At 39.6% G+C, this 12,032-nt stretch overlaps 1 protein-coding gene across 1 annotated transcript in view; it reads right to left on the reverse strand.

Moving 5' to 3' along the window:
• The window catches only part of PICK1 (protein interacting with PRKCA 1), a 624,859-nt gene that overhangs the window by 23,638 nt on the left and 589,189 nt on the right, over positions 1–12,032 (reverse strand). The window contains exon 11 of the mRNA XM_072421156.1: positions 6,561–6,611. Coding sequence (XP_072277257.1) covers positions 6,561–6,611 — 51 coding nt within the window. The remainder of the gene's footprint in view (positions 1–6,560; positions 6,612–12,032) is intronic.

Consider the following 12,032-nt stretch of genomic DNA (forward strand, 5'->3'; position numbering starts at 1 on the left):
ATCACTCTGTGCTTTTTTTCTATTGTACGGCAGTTAGGACAGGGAACAGCAGGTGGCGCTGTGCCGGCTTCTTTCGCTTTGCTTTACAGACAGGAGAAAACACGATGCTGGCAGAGGGGAGAAGAGAGACACGCTGCAGCCAGAAACACACGCAGGATCGGGTATCGGGTGAGTATAATATTTTAATTATTTTTTTTAACACATTTGTCGTATAGGACGCACTAACTTTTCCCCCTAAGTTTTGGGGAAGAAAAAGTGCGTCTTATATGGCAAAAAATACGGTATATTTATACTTGGACCAGTCCTCCTATATATGTTGAACATACCTTTTTATGAATATGGATTTTTCTTTGATAATGCTTTACTGCTATCTCGGCTCTTTTTTTTTTATATTAGCCTATTCAAGATATATATGCGTACAGACATGAAAAGAAAAAAAAAAAATTAAAAAACATAAAACATATAATTTTTACAGCCTTTTGCTTTGTTGCTGCCTCTTGTGGGAACCGCATGTAATTAACTATTGTGAATACACTTCCAACAACTTTTCAAGTTATCCGTTCATCTGGGTCTCTTGAGTAGTCCTGCCTGGGTTTGTGTGTCCACAGCAACAGCCACAGTCACAGTCTTTAAGGTTTAAGTTGCACCAGTTTTTATGCTTGGTGGCACGTATGTATTACATTTAATTATCCTATTTTGTGATGGTTTATTCACTATAAAACAAATAGATTATTTTTTGCATTTGTTGTAGTGTTGTTATATATCTATAGCCTGTATATACTGAATCCCTGATGAAGCAGGTCTAATCTGTGAAACAGGATTGTTACAGGAAAGCTAACAAATTGTCCTAACTTAAGCTATCATATGTTACATTCAGCACCATTATTCTTAACTAGAGTTGTTAACTATACCTAAAACTTTGTTGTATAATCATGGATATTCTTAATGTGTGTGTTTTTTAATACATTTTAATTACTTTGTGAATAAAAGTTTTTTTTCTTGTATAATTATTTCTTTGTATATACTGCCCCAAAAAGTCCCATATACAAAAAACATTTTCTGTGAATTTCAAATAGGGATGTTGGCAGTTTGCTTATAATAATCGCATTTGACAAAAAGAAAATTACTATTTTATGCAGGTATCATACTTGTCCTACATTTTATTATACATACAGCTCCCCTTTCAGGAGAAATTAGGATTCAATGAACATAACCGATATTTATATGTGACAGGGCACCATGGTATGTATGGTAGCATAGATAAAATTTAGTCGGGAGGGATAGCCACAAAAGTCCTGCACTTATTCTGCATTTCCCTTTTTCTACTGTTAAAGAGAAATTGGGGTTCACAGAAGGTAAGTGGCCACCCCCATTACACCACAGCGTCTGCAGATTTGACTCCAGGTGGCAGTGAGTGGTACTGAGCGACTCCCCCTAGGCAGGGTTCCATGGCATGAGGAAGGGGTAACCGCACCGCAACCTCACCACCCGTCTGAACACAGTCTTTAAGTTTGGTGAATGAGCAAGTATATATTTGGGGCACCACAGCACAAAGCAATTTGACAGTACCCTAATTCTTGTTGTAATGGAAGTGGGACTCTGGGGTCCCTAACACGCAAACTCAATTTGGGGACCAAGGTCTTGAAATAGCCCCCCATTAATGTGAAAAAGTTGTTTAATAGCATTTTATGCTTGTGACCCCATATCTGGCAATGTGTTATGTTTAGGTGGCTAAAATATGGTTTAGTAACAGCTCTCAGTGTCCCCAGGGTACCCTGAAAATTTCACAATTCTTTGACACTCACTGTAGGAGATATTAAGGTTTATACATAGGGATAATGACAGCAGCATGCACACAGCTCTCATGCTGCTGCTGCTCAAAGTAAGACTGTCTCACAGTACAAGGTGGGCGGGGAGTAGCTACCTCTCCAGGCAGCACAATCTCATAGAGAGATACATAGGAGATGCGAGTGCCGCATCCCCTGCAAGACAACAAGCAAAGAGAGCTGAAAGGGAACAAGCAGAGGGCCGGACCTGACAGCTCCAAGGGCAAGATGTGGCCCGCGGGCTGTAGGCTGGTCACCTCCTGTTCTGGACGAATTGAACGTACCTTTAACCATGAGAGCGGTTTGAGGATCTAAAAACACAGACAGACAAGCAGCGATTTTGCAACCTCACAACGTACACCTTTCAAACTGAAGGGGTTCATAGCATCATGACCAGGAGTGATACAAGGGTCTTTACTCTTTGTTGCAAACAACTTGGTTAACTGAATAATTGTTTCAACGTGTCTGTATTTTTGACAAAATATGTGTTGTATGTATTGATGGATATATCTTAAAACTACCTCCAAATGTTAATGTTGATGTTTAATAAATGTGCCTGTCATTTTTATTTCTCTTTATTCAGTAAAATCATCAAGTTTTTTAAAGTTGTGTTCTTTTATTATTTGTAGGAGGATAAATGTTCACCGCTAATGTGCATGTAAAACAAATATCTTCTTCACATTAGGAATAAAAGCTACCGTATTTTTCGGCGTATAAGACGCTCCGGCCTATAAGACACACCCAATTTTAAACGAGAAAAACCTAGAAAAAAAAGATTCTGAACAAAATACTAAAAAATCACTCTGTGTCAATGTATCGCCTTCTAATCACTCTGTGTCAATGTATCCCCTTCTAATCACTCTGACACAGAGTGATCAGAAGGGGATACATTGACACAGAGTGATTAGAAGGGGATACATTGACACAATGTATCCCCTTCTGATCACCCTGTGCCAAAAAATCATACTCATCCGATACCGCGATCCCGCGATGCTGTGGGCTTCTTCTTCTCCTCGCTCTCCTCCCGGCTGCAGCGCGTGTCTCCTCCTCCTCTGAGCGAGGAGAAGCCGACACGCATACCCCAGCGATCCCATAAGCAGGCTGGATCAGCCTGCTTACCGGATCGCGAGGGCACGTGTGCCGGCTTCTCCTGGCTCTCCTCCTGGCTGCAGCGCGTGTCTCCTCCTCTGAGAGAGGAGAAGCCGACACGCATACCCCAGCGATCCCATAAGCAGGCTGGATCAGCCTGCTTAACGGATCGCGCGGGCACGTGTGACGGCTTCTCCTCGCTCAGAGGAGGAGGAGACACGCGCTGCAGCCGGGAGGAGAGCGAGGAGAAGAAGCACGCAGCATCGCGGTATCGGATGAGTATGATTTTTTTTTATTATATTTAACATGTATTCGGTGTATAAGACGCACCCACTTTTCCCCCCCAGTTTTGGGGAAGAAAAAGTGCGTCTTATACGCCGAAAAATACGGTAATTCACCATTAAGAGGTTAAGCTTAAGCAGTTGTTAGGAGGGCTCAAGTATCAGGCTCTTGCTTAGACAATGAGAAGGGGGTTTGGTGTATACAAATACAGTGGTACCTTGGTATAAGTCCTTTATCCGTTCCAGATCCTCAGACTTATACCTAACACATTTTTCCCATAAGAAATACAAGGAAAATGATTAATCCGTTCTCATGAAAAAAAAATCCTATTGTTATTGGCATATTATACATTGATGGGCCTGTATAAAATAATTTAAACACTGCTTAATACTAAAATACATAAATACAAAAGCAATTAGATGAAATAAATGAAAATTTAACCTCACTTTACCTTGCTGAGAAAAGTTGAGCGCCTACTAGGATGGTGCTGGGAAGAGAGGAGGAGGAGATGTTATGTAAGTCACAGAGTTATAGTGCTGGTTGTTCACTGAATGGTAGCAACTGGCGTACTGATGCTCGTGGGCAGTCGTGGCTTTGTCTGGAGAGGTAAATAAGAGTAGCGTGCAGTGTTTTGACCCATACAAGTTCTAGCACTAAGGTTGCATACCAAGCAAAATTTTTTGTGTCCAAACAGGACTTTTACCAAGTTGGACTTATTCCAAAGGAGACTTATACCAAGGTACCACTGTATCCAGGTTGAAGCCACTGTAAACAAAAAGCTTGAATATTTACACAGAAAGATGTTACTTTTAATAATTAAAAACACAACCCATGTCAGACAACAAGTTGGTATTTTGGAACATTGTAACCATTTTTATTTACATTTTTGTGTTAAAAAAAAAGATCTACATCAAAAAGATCTTCTCCTAAAATCATGCCTGACTGTCTAATCTGACAAGTGTAGAGGAAATTAGATAGAGTATTTATTATTAACTAGAAATAGAAAATTAAAAAAAACTTGGTTAGTTCAGTGCACATAGTTTTTAGTAGACCCCAACTGGGCATTGTGTGCCCTTACATGGCACTCTTCCGCATAAGAGCTGCAGAGATTTTAGGTTCTTTCTCTTATAATGGAGCAACAAATACACACAAACCCAGTATAAGTATAGTCCAATAGTTTTATTGCATGAATCACAATCAACAGGAGAGAGATATGGGGAAAGATGTCAGAATTGATGGCTCATGATCTGAATGACAGAGTAACCACACACTGAGAAGCAAACAAGCCTCTCACCATTGTCATTTTATAGATTAGCTCACAGGCATACATATTCCTATTGCTATACAAATACCATACAGATAAATGGGGCACAGGGATCCTCCTCCCTGTTGGAGTGAAATAACCCATCCCAAAACTGCTACAAATTTTCTTTGTTTGCATGTTTTGTTCTTGCATTGAATTAACTAGTGGGTTTCAAGTCCCCAATAGACCTCCAGGCCCCTCTGACAATCGTAGGTCCTCCTGCTTTCCATGTGGTCTAGGTCCAAAACCAAGGCCTGTCTAGCCCCGCAAAATCCCAGTTACTTCTCCATGGCAGACACTCCCTTATCTATGTGTCTCCAGATATTTACCTTAATTCGTAGAACTGCATCAGTGGGCACCAATCCCAGTGATTGCGTACAGGATAAACATCTCTCATGCAGGACTGGTCACCTTTTCTATCACATTACATGTTCCCCCTAATTACGGTCCCTAATGAGTTCTTCAGTGAAATCCAGTTAACAAACAAGTGTATAGAAACGGGAGTTGCTGCCTCTTAAGATCTTGACAAACTCTTTCTAACTTGTAATGGAACTTTAAAATCAAAGCTTGTAGTAAAGTGACAGTGCAAAATATGTGCAGGTCAGCTGCCCGCTATGACTCTACGCTATGGCAGACCTGAAATAAACATATTGTTCAAATGTGGCCTGTTTTCCAGTTCTTCTATTTTCTACAACTAAGAAACACAAAAGTGCTTTTGTTATGCCCATTTTATGATTGATTTAACTAGAACCTGTTTATGTTAATCTCCTTTGATAAATTGAAAGATTTATGTATATAGATAGATGTGGGTGGGTGAGTATATGCTTGTTGAAACAAGAATCAATTTGTGTGATTGGAGATATTGCACTAGTTGCATTGATAAAAAACAAGAGCTAAAAAACAGATTCTGCAAGACTTAGTATTTTTCTACTTTTGGTAATGAAATACAAGAACAGCTGTTGACTTTGATAAAAAAAAAAAAATCTTGTAAACTGTGCAGGGGTTGAGAATAGCTTTAATTCTAATCATTGCTTTGGTATAAGCAGATGATTCATTTTCAAGTCCTAATTGAACATTTGGTCTGGTCAATGATTCACTATTAAAAAAAGCATGAGAATCAGATTGTATATTTTCTGGTTGGACCATCATAAACCTTGGGTGTTTATGGCAAAAGTAAACATAAGATTTATTTATAGGTGGATCATGACACCTGCATATCACATTGCTAAGTTTTATAAAATAGGTTCCTGGTGCAGAAAACATGGTTCCAATAAAACTTAAATCACGGCAAAAGTGGGCCTACTAACTGTATACACTGTGGGAAGTCTGAACTGAATATTTGCTCTGGAAGCATCCAACTAAACGCTAAATGGTCTGATGCAGTGTTTTTATCTTGTTTTGTATACCAAGGTCTGAAGTAGGACACTGTGTTTGCAAATAAGGGCTTGTATTTTAAAGGAGTTGTCCGTGTTCTGTTTAAAGATTTTCTTTTTTTTTTTTTTTTTTACCATGTAGAGCTGGTTAGGGCTTAGTCTACATGGACAGTTAGTTTAGTTTAACGTCCATAAAGCGTTTAACCTGAGGCTTTTAAAGCCCTTGTTTGAAATCCAAATGCATTACAATGGGTTAATCTACACCAGGACGTTTCCTTGAGGCCAGTTTATGACATTAATCTTAAACGTTGCTTGCAACGTTTAAAAAATTACAACGCTGGAAAACGCCCAAAAACGAGAGAAAACACTTCCATTGATTTCAATGGGATGTTTTCCTGCGGTTTCCCATGTTTTTGAGCATTTAATATGCAAATTAGTTTAAAAACGCGATACAAACGCAGAAAAAGCGGCTTAGGCGCAGGCAAGCTTTAAAACGCTAATAAAAGTGCATAAAACCGCATATAAACGCAATAGAAATGTTTTCCTTGCGTTTTTAAAAAACGTCCATGTAGACCCAGCCTAATTAAAAAAGTTTATTTTCAAATGACTCAATGAGGCTGTGTTCACTTCAATATAAAGAAAACGTTTATATGCATATGTTTGCATAGATAATTAGAAAACACTTACTATGCTGCTGTATTCCTCATCGTCCATTTCTTTTACCTTCAAACAGTATGACTAGAAAAAAAAACAATTTTTAGTCATGAATAATTGATTTTTTATAACACACAAGCTCTCAAAATGTTTGCAATATATAAAAGTTCAAAAGTAGACAAAAAATGAGGAAGGAGGGAAAGGCAAGAAAAAAATGGGGAGAGGGAAATCTGGGGGGTGTGATGAGAAAGTGATGGAGTTGGAGCATTTCCCAAAACTCTGGTGCTGAAATTGGGTGATCTGTGTGAAAAAAGGAGACACAAAATATTCCCTTTTCTCCCAGCACAAAAGGAGGAATTTACTGAGCGGTACTGCATAAGTCGAGAAAATTCGGATTGTGGTGCCAATGGTTGGATGAGAACAGAGATGATGTGGAATAGTGGCTATATATTACAGGAGAGATGATAAAAGGATATCTGTATGTGAACAGTAAATACTTATCTATTGTTTTCAATGGGCATACCTATGCTAGTCCAGTATTCCCCCTAAGTGGACAGCTACATAATGACACATCTGGGATCCTACTCCACCACCTATTTTTAGCAAACGTAAAAATTTAATCTGAAGTCTAGTTGACTTCTGAGACCAGACAAAAGGAGAAAATAAAGAATTAATGTTGCAGAAAAATGTGGAAAGTATAGCAAATAAAAGGGCCTGAAGGCCATATAGTAGGGATATATCCCTGGGTATAGGAAATCCTTTATATTTCTTCTGTGGCCGATTTAAGTAGAATTGAACTGGTGGCCTTAAGGATAGTTAAGGACACATAGTTACATAGTAGGCTAGGATGAAAAAAGACATAAATCCATCAAGTTCAACCACTAGGGTAATAAACATATCTCAAATATAAAACCCTAAAAGACATAGTTGGTCCACAGGAAAGCAAAAAAAAAAACCCTTCTACATTTGCTTCAATAGGGAGAAAAAATTCCTTGTCGATTCCATTAAGCAAACGGATGTTCCCTGGATCAGTAGTCTCTGTTATCTTTACTTTAAATCCTCAATACCTAGTTATATTCTGTGCTTCTAGAAAAACATCCAGCTTTTTCCTAAAGCAATCTATAGTAGTTGCTGAAACTACTTCCTGAGGGAGCAGATTACCCATTTTCACAGACCTTACAGTGAAGAATCCCTTCCTTATTCCGAGCTTAAACTTATTTTCCTCCAGACTCAAAGAGTGCCCTCTTGTTCTTTATAATGATCTCAAAGTGAATAATTGGGAGGAGACTTCTCTATATGAACCATTTATATATTTATACAGGGTGATCATATCCCCCCTTAAACGTCTCTTCTCAAGAGAGAATAGGTTCATTTCTCTTCATAGCTGTGCTCCTCCTCATAGTTGTGCTCCTCCTTTTAATAACTTAGTTGCCCTTCTCTGCACTCTCTCCAATTCAACAATGTCATTTTTGTGAACTGGTGCCCAAAACTGCACTGCATATTTCAGATGTGGTCTGACCAATGTTTTGTACAGGGGCAGGATAATGTCTCCATCTCTGCAGTCTATTCCTCTTTTAATACAAGACAGTAGCTTACTAGCTTTAGATATTGCAGCTTGGTATTGCATGCTGTTATTAAAGTCTATGATCTACCAGAACCCCCAGATCCTTTTCCATTTCTGACTGCCCCAAATGTATTCTCCCTAGACAGTATGAAGAATGCATGTTGTTAGTGCCCAAGTGCATAATTTTACATTTATCTATATTAAATGTAATTTGCCACTTGGCTGCCCAATCTAACAGTGCAATCAGGTCTGCTTGTAGATTATAGACATCCTGTATGGACTTAATTCCATTACATAGTTTGGGGTCATCTGCAAACACAGAAATGGTACTTTTAATACCAAACTCCATATCATTTATGAAGATGTTAAACAGTAAAGGTCCCAACACTGAACCCTGGGGTACACCACTAATAATCTTAGTTCATTCAGAGTATGAATCAATAATTACAACTCTCTGGATGCGATTTTAAGCCAGTTCTCTATCCATTTACAGATTGACTTTTCTTAACCTATTAAGCCTAATTTGTATATTATCTCCTAGAACTCCTAACTCCATAGAAACTCCTCTATGTGGCTCTTTATCAAACTCTCTAAGACCTTTCCAACTATGGACATTAAACTAACAGGTCTGTAGTTACCTGGTAATGATTTTGCTCCATTTTTGAAGATAGGAACCACATTGGCCTTACGCCAATCCATCGGTACCTTGCTAGTGACTAAAGAGTCTCTAAAAATTAGAAATAATGGCTTTGAAATAACTGAGCTCAGCTCTTTGAGGAAACGTGGATGTAATGCATTTGAATTATACAATTCTTTTTGTAGATAGAGAGCCATGGCTTCCTCCCATATCCTGCAACCTGCCAAGCCACAATTTCTTTAACTCAAAAAGAGGTCTACTAGTAAAAGCACTGTCATATCCTCTCAAGTTTCCAACCCACCCACATAGTGAACAATAATTGACTCCATCTTAAACCCTTCACCTGCACTTCTTACTTCCTTTCCAGACCAAAACATTGCTACTTACCTTAAACATAAAATCACCAAATTCAGAAGTGATGTCTCTGCTCACCTTACCATTCCAAACACATCCACCTTTCCACCTGTAAATTATCAGTAACCGCCTTCAGCCCTGTTAGTTTGGATGAAGTCTACTACTTGTGTACTTTACCTAACTTTCTCTAAACTACTCTGTGCCCACTACTCCTCCACCCTGGGCCTCGCAGTAACCAAAACAATTCAACCCTGCTTTTTACTGGTATCTTCCCCTTAGCATTCAAGCATACCATTGTTCTCTCAATACTAATGAAATCCTCACTAGACTGCTTTTTTACTTTCTAGCTACCATCCTAACCCCCTCCTCCCATGTTTCCATACTCCTTGAGCGCTTGTTTACAATAAACTTACGGACTACCCGAACACTAACTCTGTATCTGACCCATTCCAGTTTGTCTTTGGACCTGTCTATTCCACTGTACTCGTACAAAAAGGGCTAATGCTCTTTTCTCACTGTACACCTCCTCATTTGGCAAACTCCTATTCTCCTTTGCTTTACAGTACCATCTGTATGTAGATAACCCTCAGATCTATCTGTCCATCCCTGACCCCCCTTCCTTCCCTTCTTGTCCTTGTTAAGGCACTATACAGCCATCTGGTGGATGGCTAACTGGTTTCTATAACTCAACCTGGATGAAACAAAACTCATCTCCCACCACCCTTTTCAAATTTCCCCTGACATTTTTCCAACTGTTAATAGCAAGTTTATTCGATGCTCCCCCAGGCACATTTTCTTGGTTTCACCTTCACTTCCGGCATCTCCTTCTCCCCCTACATTTAGAACATTTCCAGGTCCAATTTACCCACATAGTCCCTCTTATCTCCTCCAATGACCTTCTAATGACCTCACTTGTCCCATGCACAGCTTCAAGACTTTTCGAGGACCACCCCCGACTCTCTGTAATGTTCTTCCTCATCCTATTTGTCAGGCCCCTACTTCTGCACACTTAAAAAGTGCCCCTAAAACCGCTTCCTCCACCTCTTAGATTGTAAATTCTTTTGGGCAGGTTCCTCTCCTCGTTTGCCATTGTTTGTATCTGTCTGTCATTTTTAACCTCTATGTAATGTACAACTGTACACTATGTATCTCTAAATATATTACTAAAAACAATTTCATTTTGTTTTGGTGTGTACCCCTCCCCGTCTCATACATACGTCACATTTCCCAGAAGGCTTTGGACGGCTCTTCCTGGGCATGTGTTATAAGAGAATGTTAAAAAAGAAAAAAAAAGTGACACATACGCATCTAGATTGGCATTTTTTTTTTCCATTTTCAAGAAGACACGTCATGTGATCTTTAACTGAACTGGCATGAGATAGTCAAGAGCAGCATGGTCAGAATGCTCATATAACAGTTTTCAAGAAACTCTGACAGTAAGATACTTAAATTTAGAGACAAGAACTATTTCTTAGTCTATCATAGCCATTCATAAGCCTTAAGAATAGAAAGGTCAGATTGGACTTTGCTCAAAAACATCTAAAAAAGCCAGCACAGTTCTGGAAAAACATTCTTTGGACAGATGAAACTAAGATCAACCTTTACCAGAATGATGGCAAGAAAAAAGTATGGAGAAGGCATGGAACAGCTCATGATCCAAAGCATACCACATCATCTGTAAAACATGGCGGAGGCAGTGAGATGGCTTGAGCGTGCATGGCTGTCAGTGGCACTGGGACACTAGTGTTTATCGATGATGTGACACAGGACAGAAGCAGCCGAATGAATTCTGAGGTGTTCAGGGACATACTGTCTGCTCAAATCCAGCTAAATGCAGTCAAATTGATTGGGAGGCGTTCCATAATACAGATGGACAATGACCCAAAACATAACCCAGCCGATCCTCCCGCCCGCACCGACGCATGTACTGACGTCACCGGGAAACCCTGTCTCTGCACTTCGCGGCTGGAGATCAGAGGAGGAGGACATGTCCCCAGGACCTGCGAGACCTGCGGGGACCAGCACGACGCTGGGGGACAGCGACAGAACAAGGTAAGTGTTTCATGTGTATCTTCCCCTTAGAACATGTTGGAGATGTGATGGAGTGGGATCCATGCTTCATATATTTTGGTCCTGCCCAGTTCTGCGCCCATTTTGGAATGGAGTAAAGAAGATAATTAAAAAATGTATGGATTACATTATCCCAGATGACCCCGCATTTTTTTCCATTACAATATAGCTCCCTATCAGATTCCCTTTCAGATTCCACAAAACCTGTTGTCAGACACCTGTTAAATGCAGCAAAGATTTGTATCCCATTACTATGGAGGTCGTCCACACAGCCGACCTTAACCCAGGGGTTCCAGACAGTTAACCAGAATATGTTCATAAAGAACCTTACGGCAAACATCCAGGACTGAGACAAATAATTGGAGACTACCTGGTATTATTAGAAATAATTTCTTGAGTAAAGACGCTATATATTTTCTTAAGATTATGGTCCTAATGATAAGGGTTGAGAAATATATTTTAAAATGCTCTTTGATTTGTTTATGTCCATTCACCTGCCTTTCACCTGATTTTGCACTGCTTTATACCATGTAATGTTTACTGACTGTTATGTCATGTTGTTGAGTCATAGTACTGCTATTTTGTTCTTTTCGTTATCACCTATTGTTACTACAACCATGTTGGAAAATTCTGTTCCCCACATTTGTCTCCAATGTTTGTTAAAATGTTTTGAAAATCTTGAAATATAGAATGTTTAAATATAAATATACATACATTATAAATATTTGCACAACTGTTTCACATACTGACTAGGGCAGGGGTCTGCAACCTGCGGCTCTTCAGCCTCCTTGTTGTGGCTCCCTTTGGCTGGCGCGGGGAGATTTCTGATGGGGGATCCCCTTCCTCCCAAGACACTGCGGAGGAGGGGGATTCCCTATCC

The sequence above is a fragment of the Pyxicephalus adspersus genome, chromosome 8 (genome assembly GCF_032062135.1).
Source record: "Pyxicephalus adspersus chromosome 8, UCB_Pads_2.0, whole genome shotgun sequence".
Lineage (NCBI taxonomy): Eukaryota > Metazoa > Chordata > Amphibia > Anura > Pyxicephalidae > Pyxicephalus > Pyxicephalus adspersus.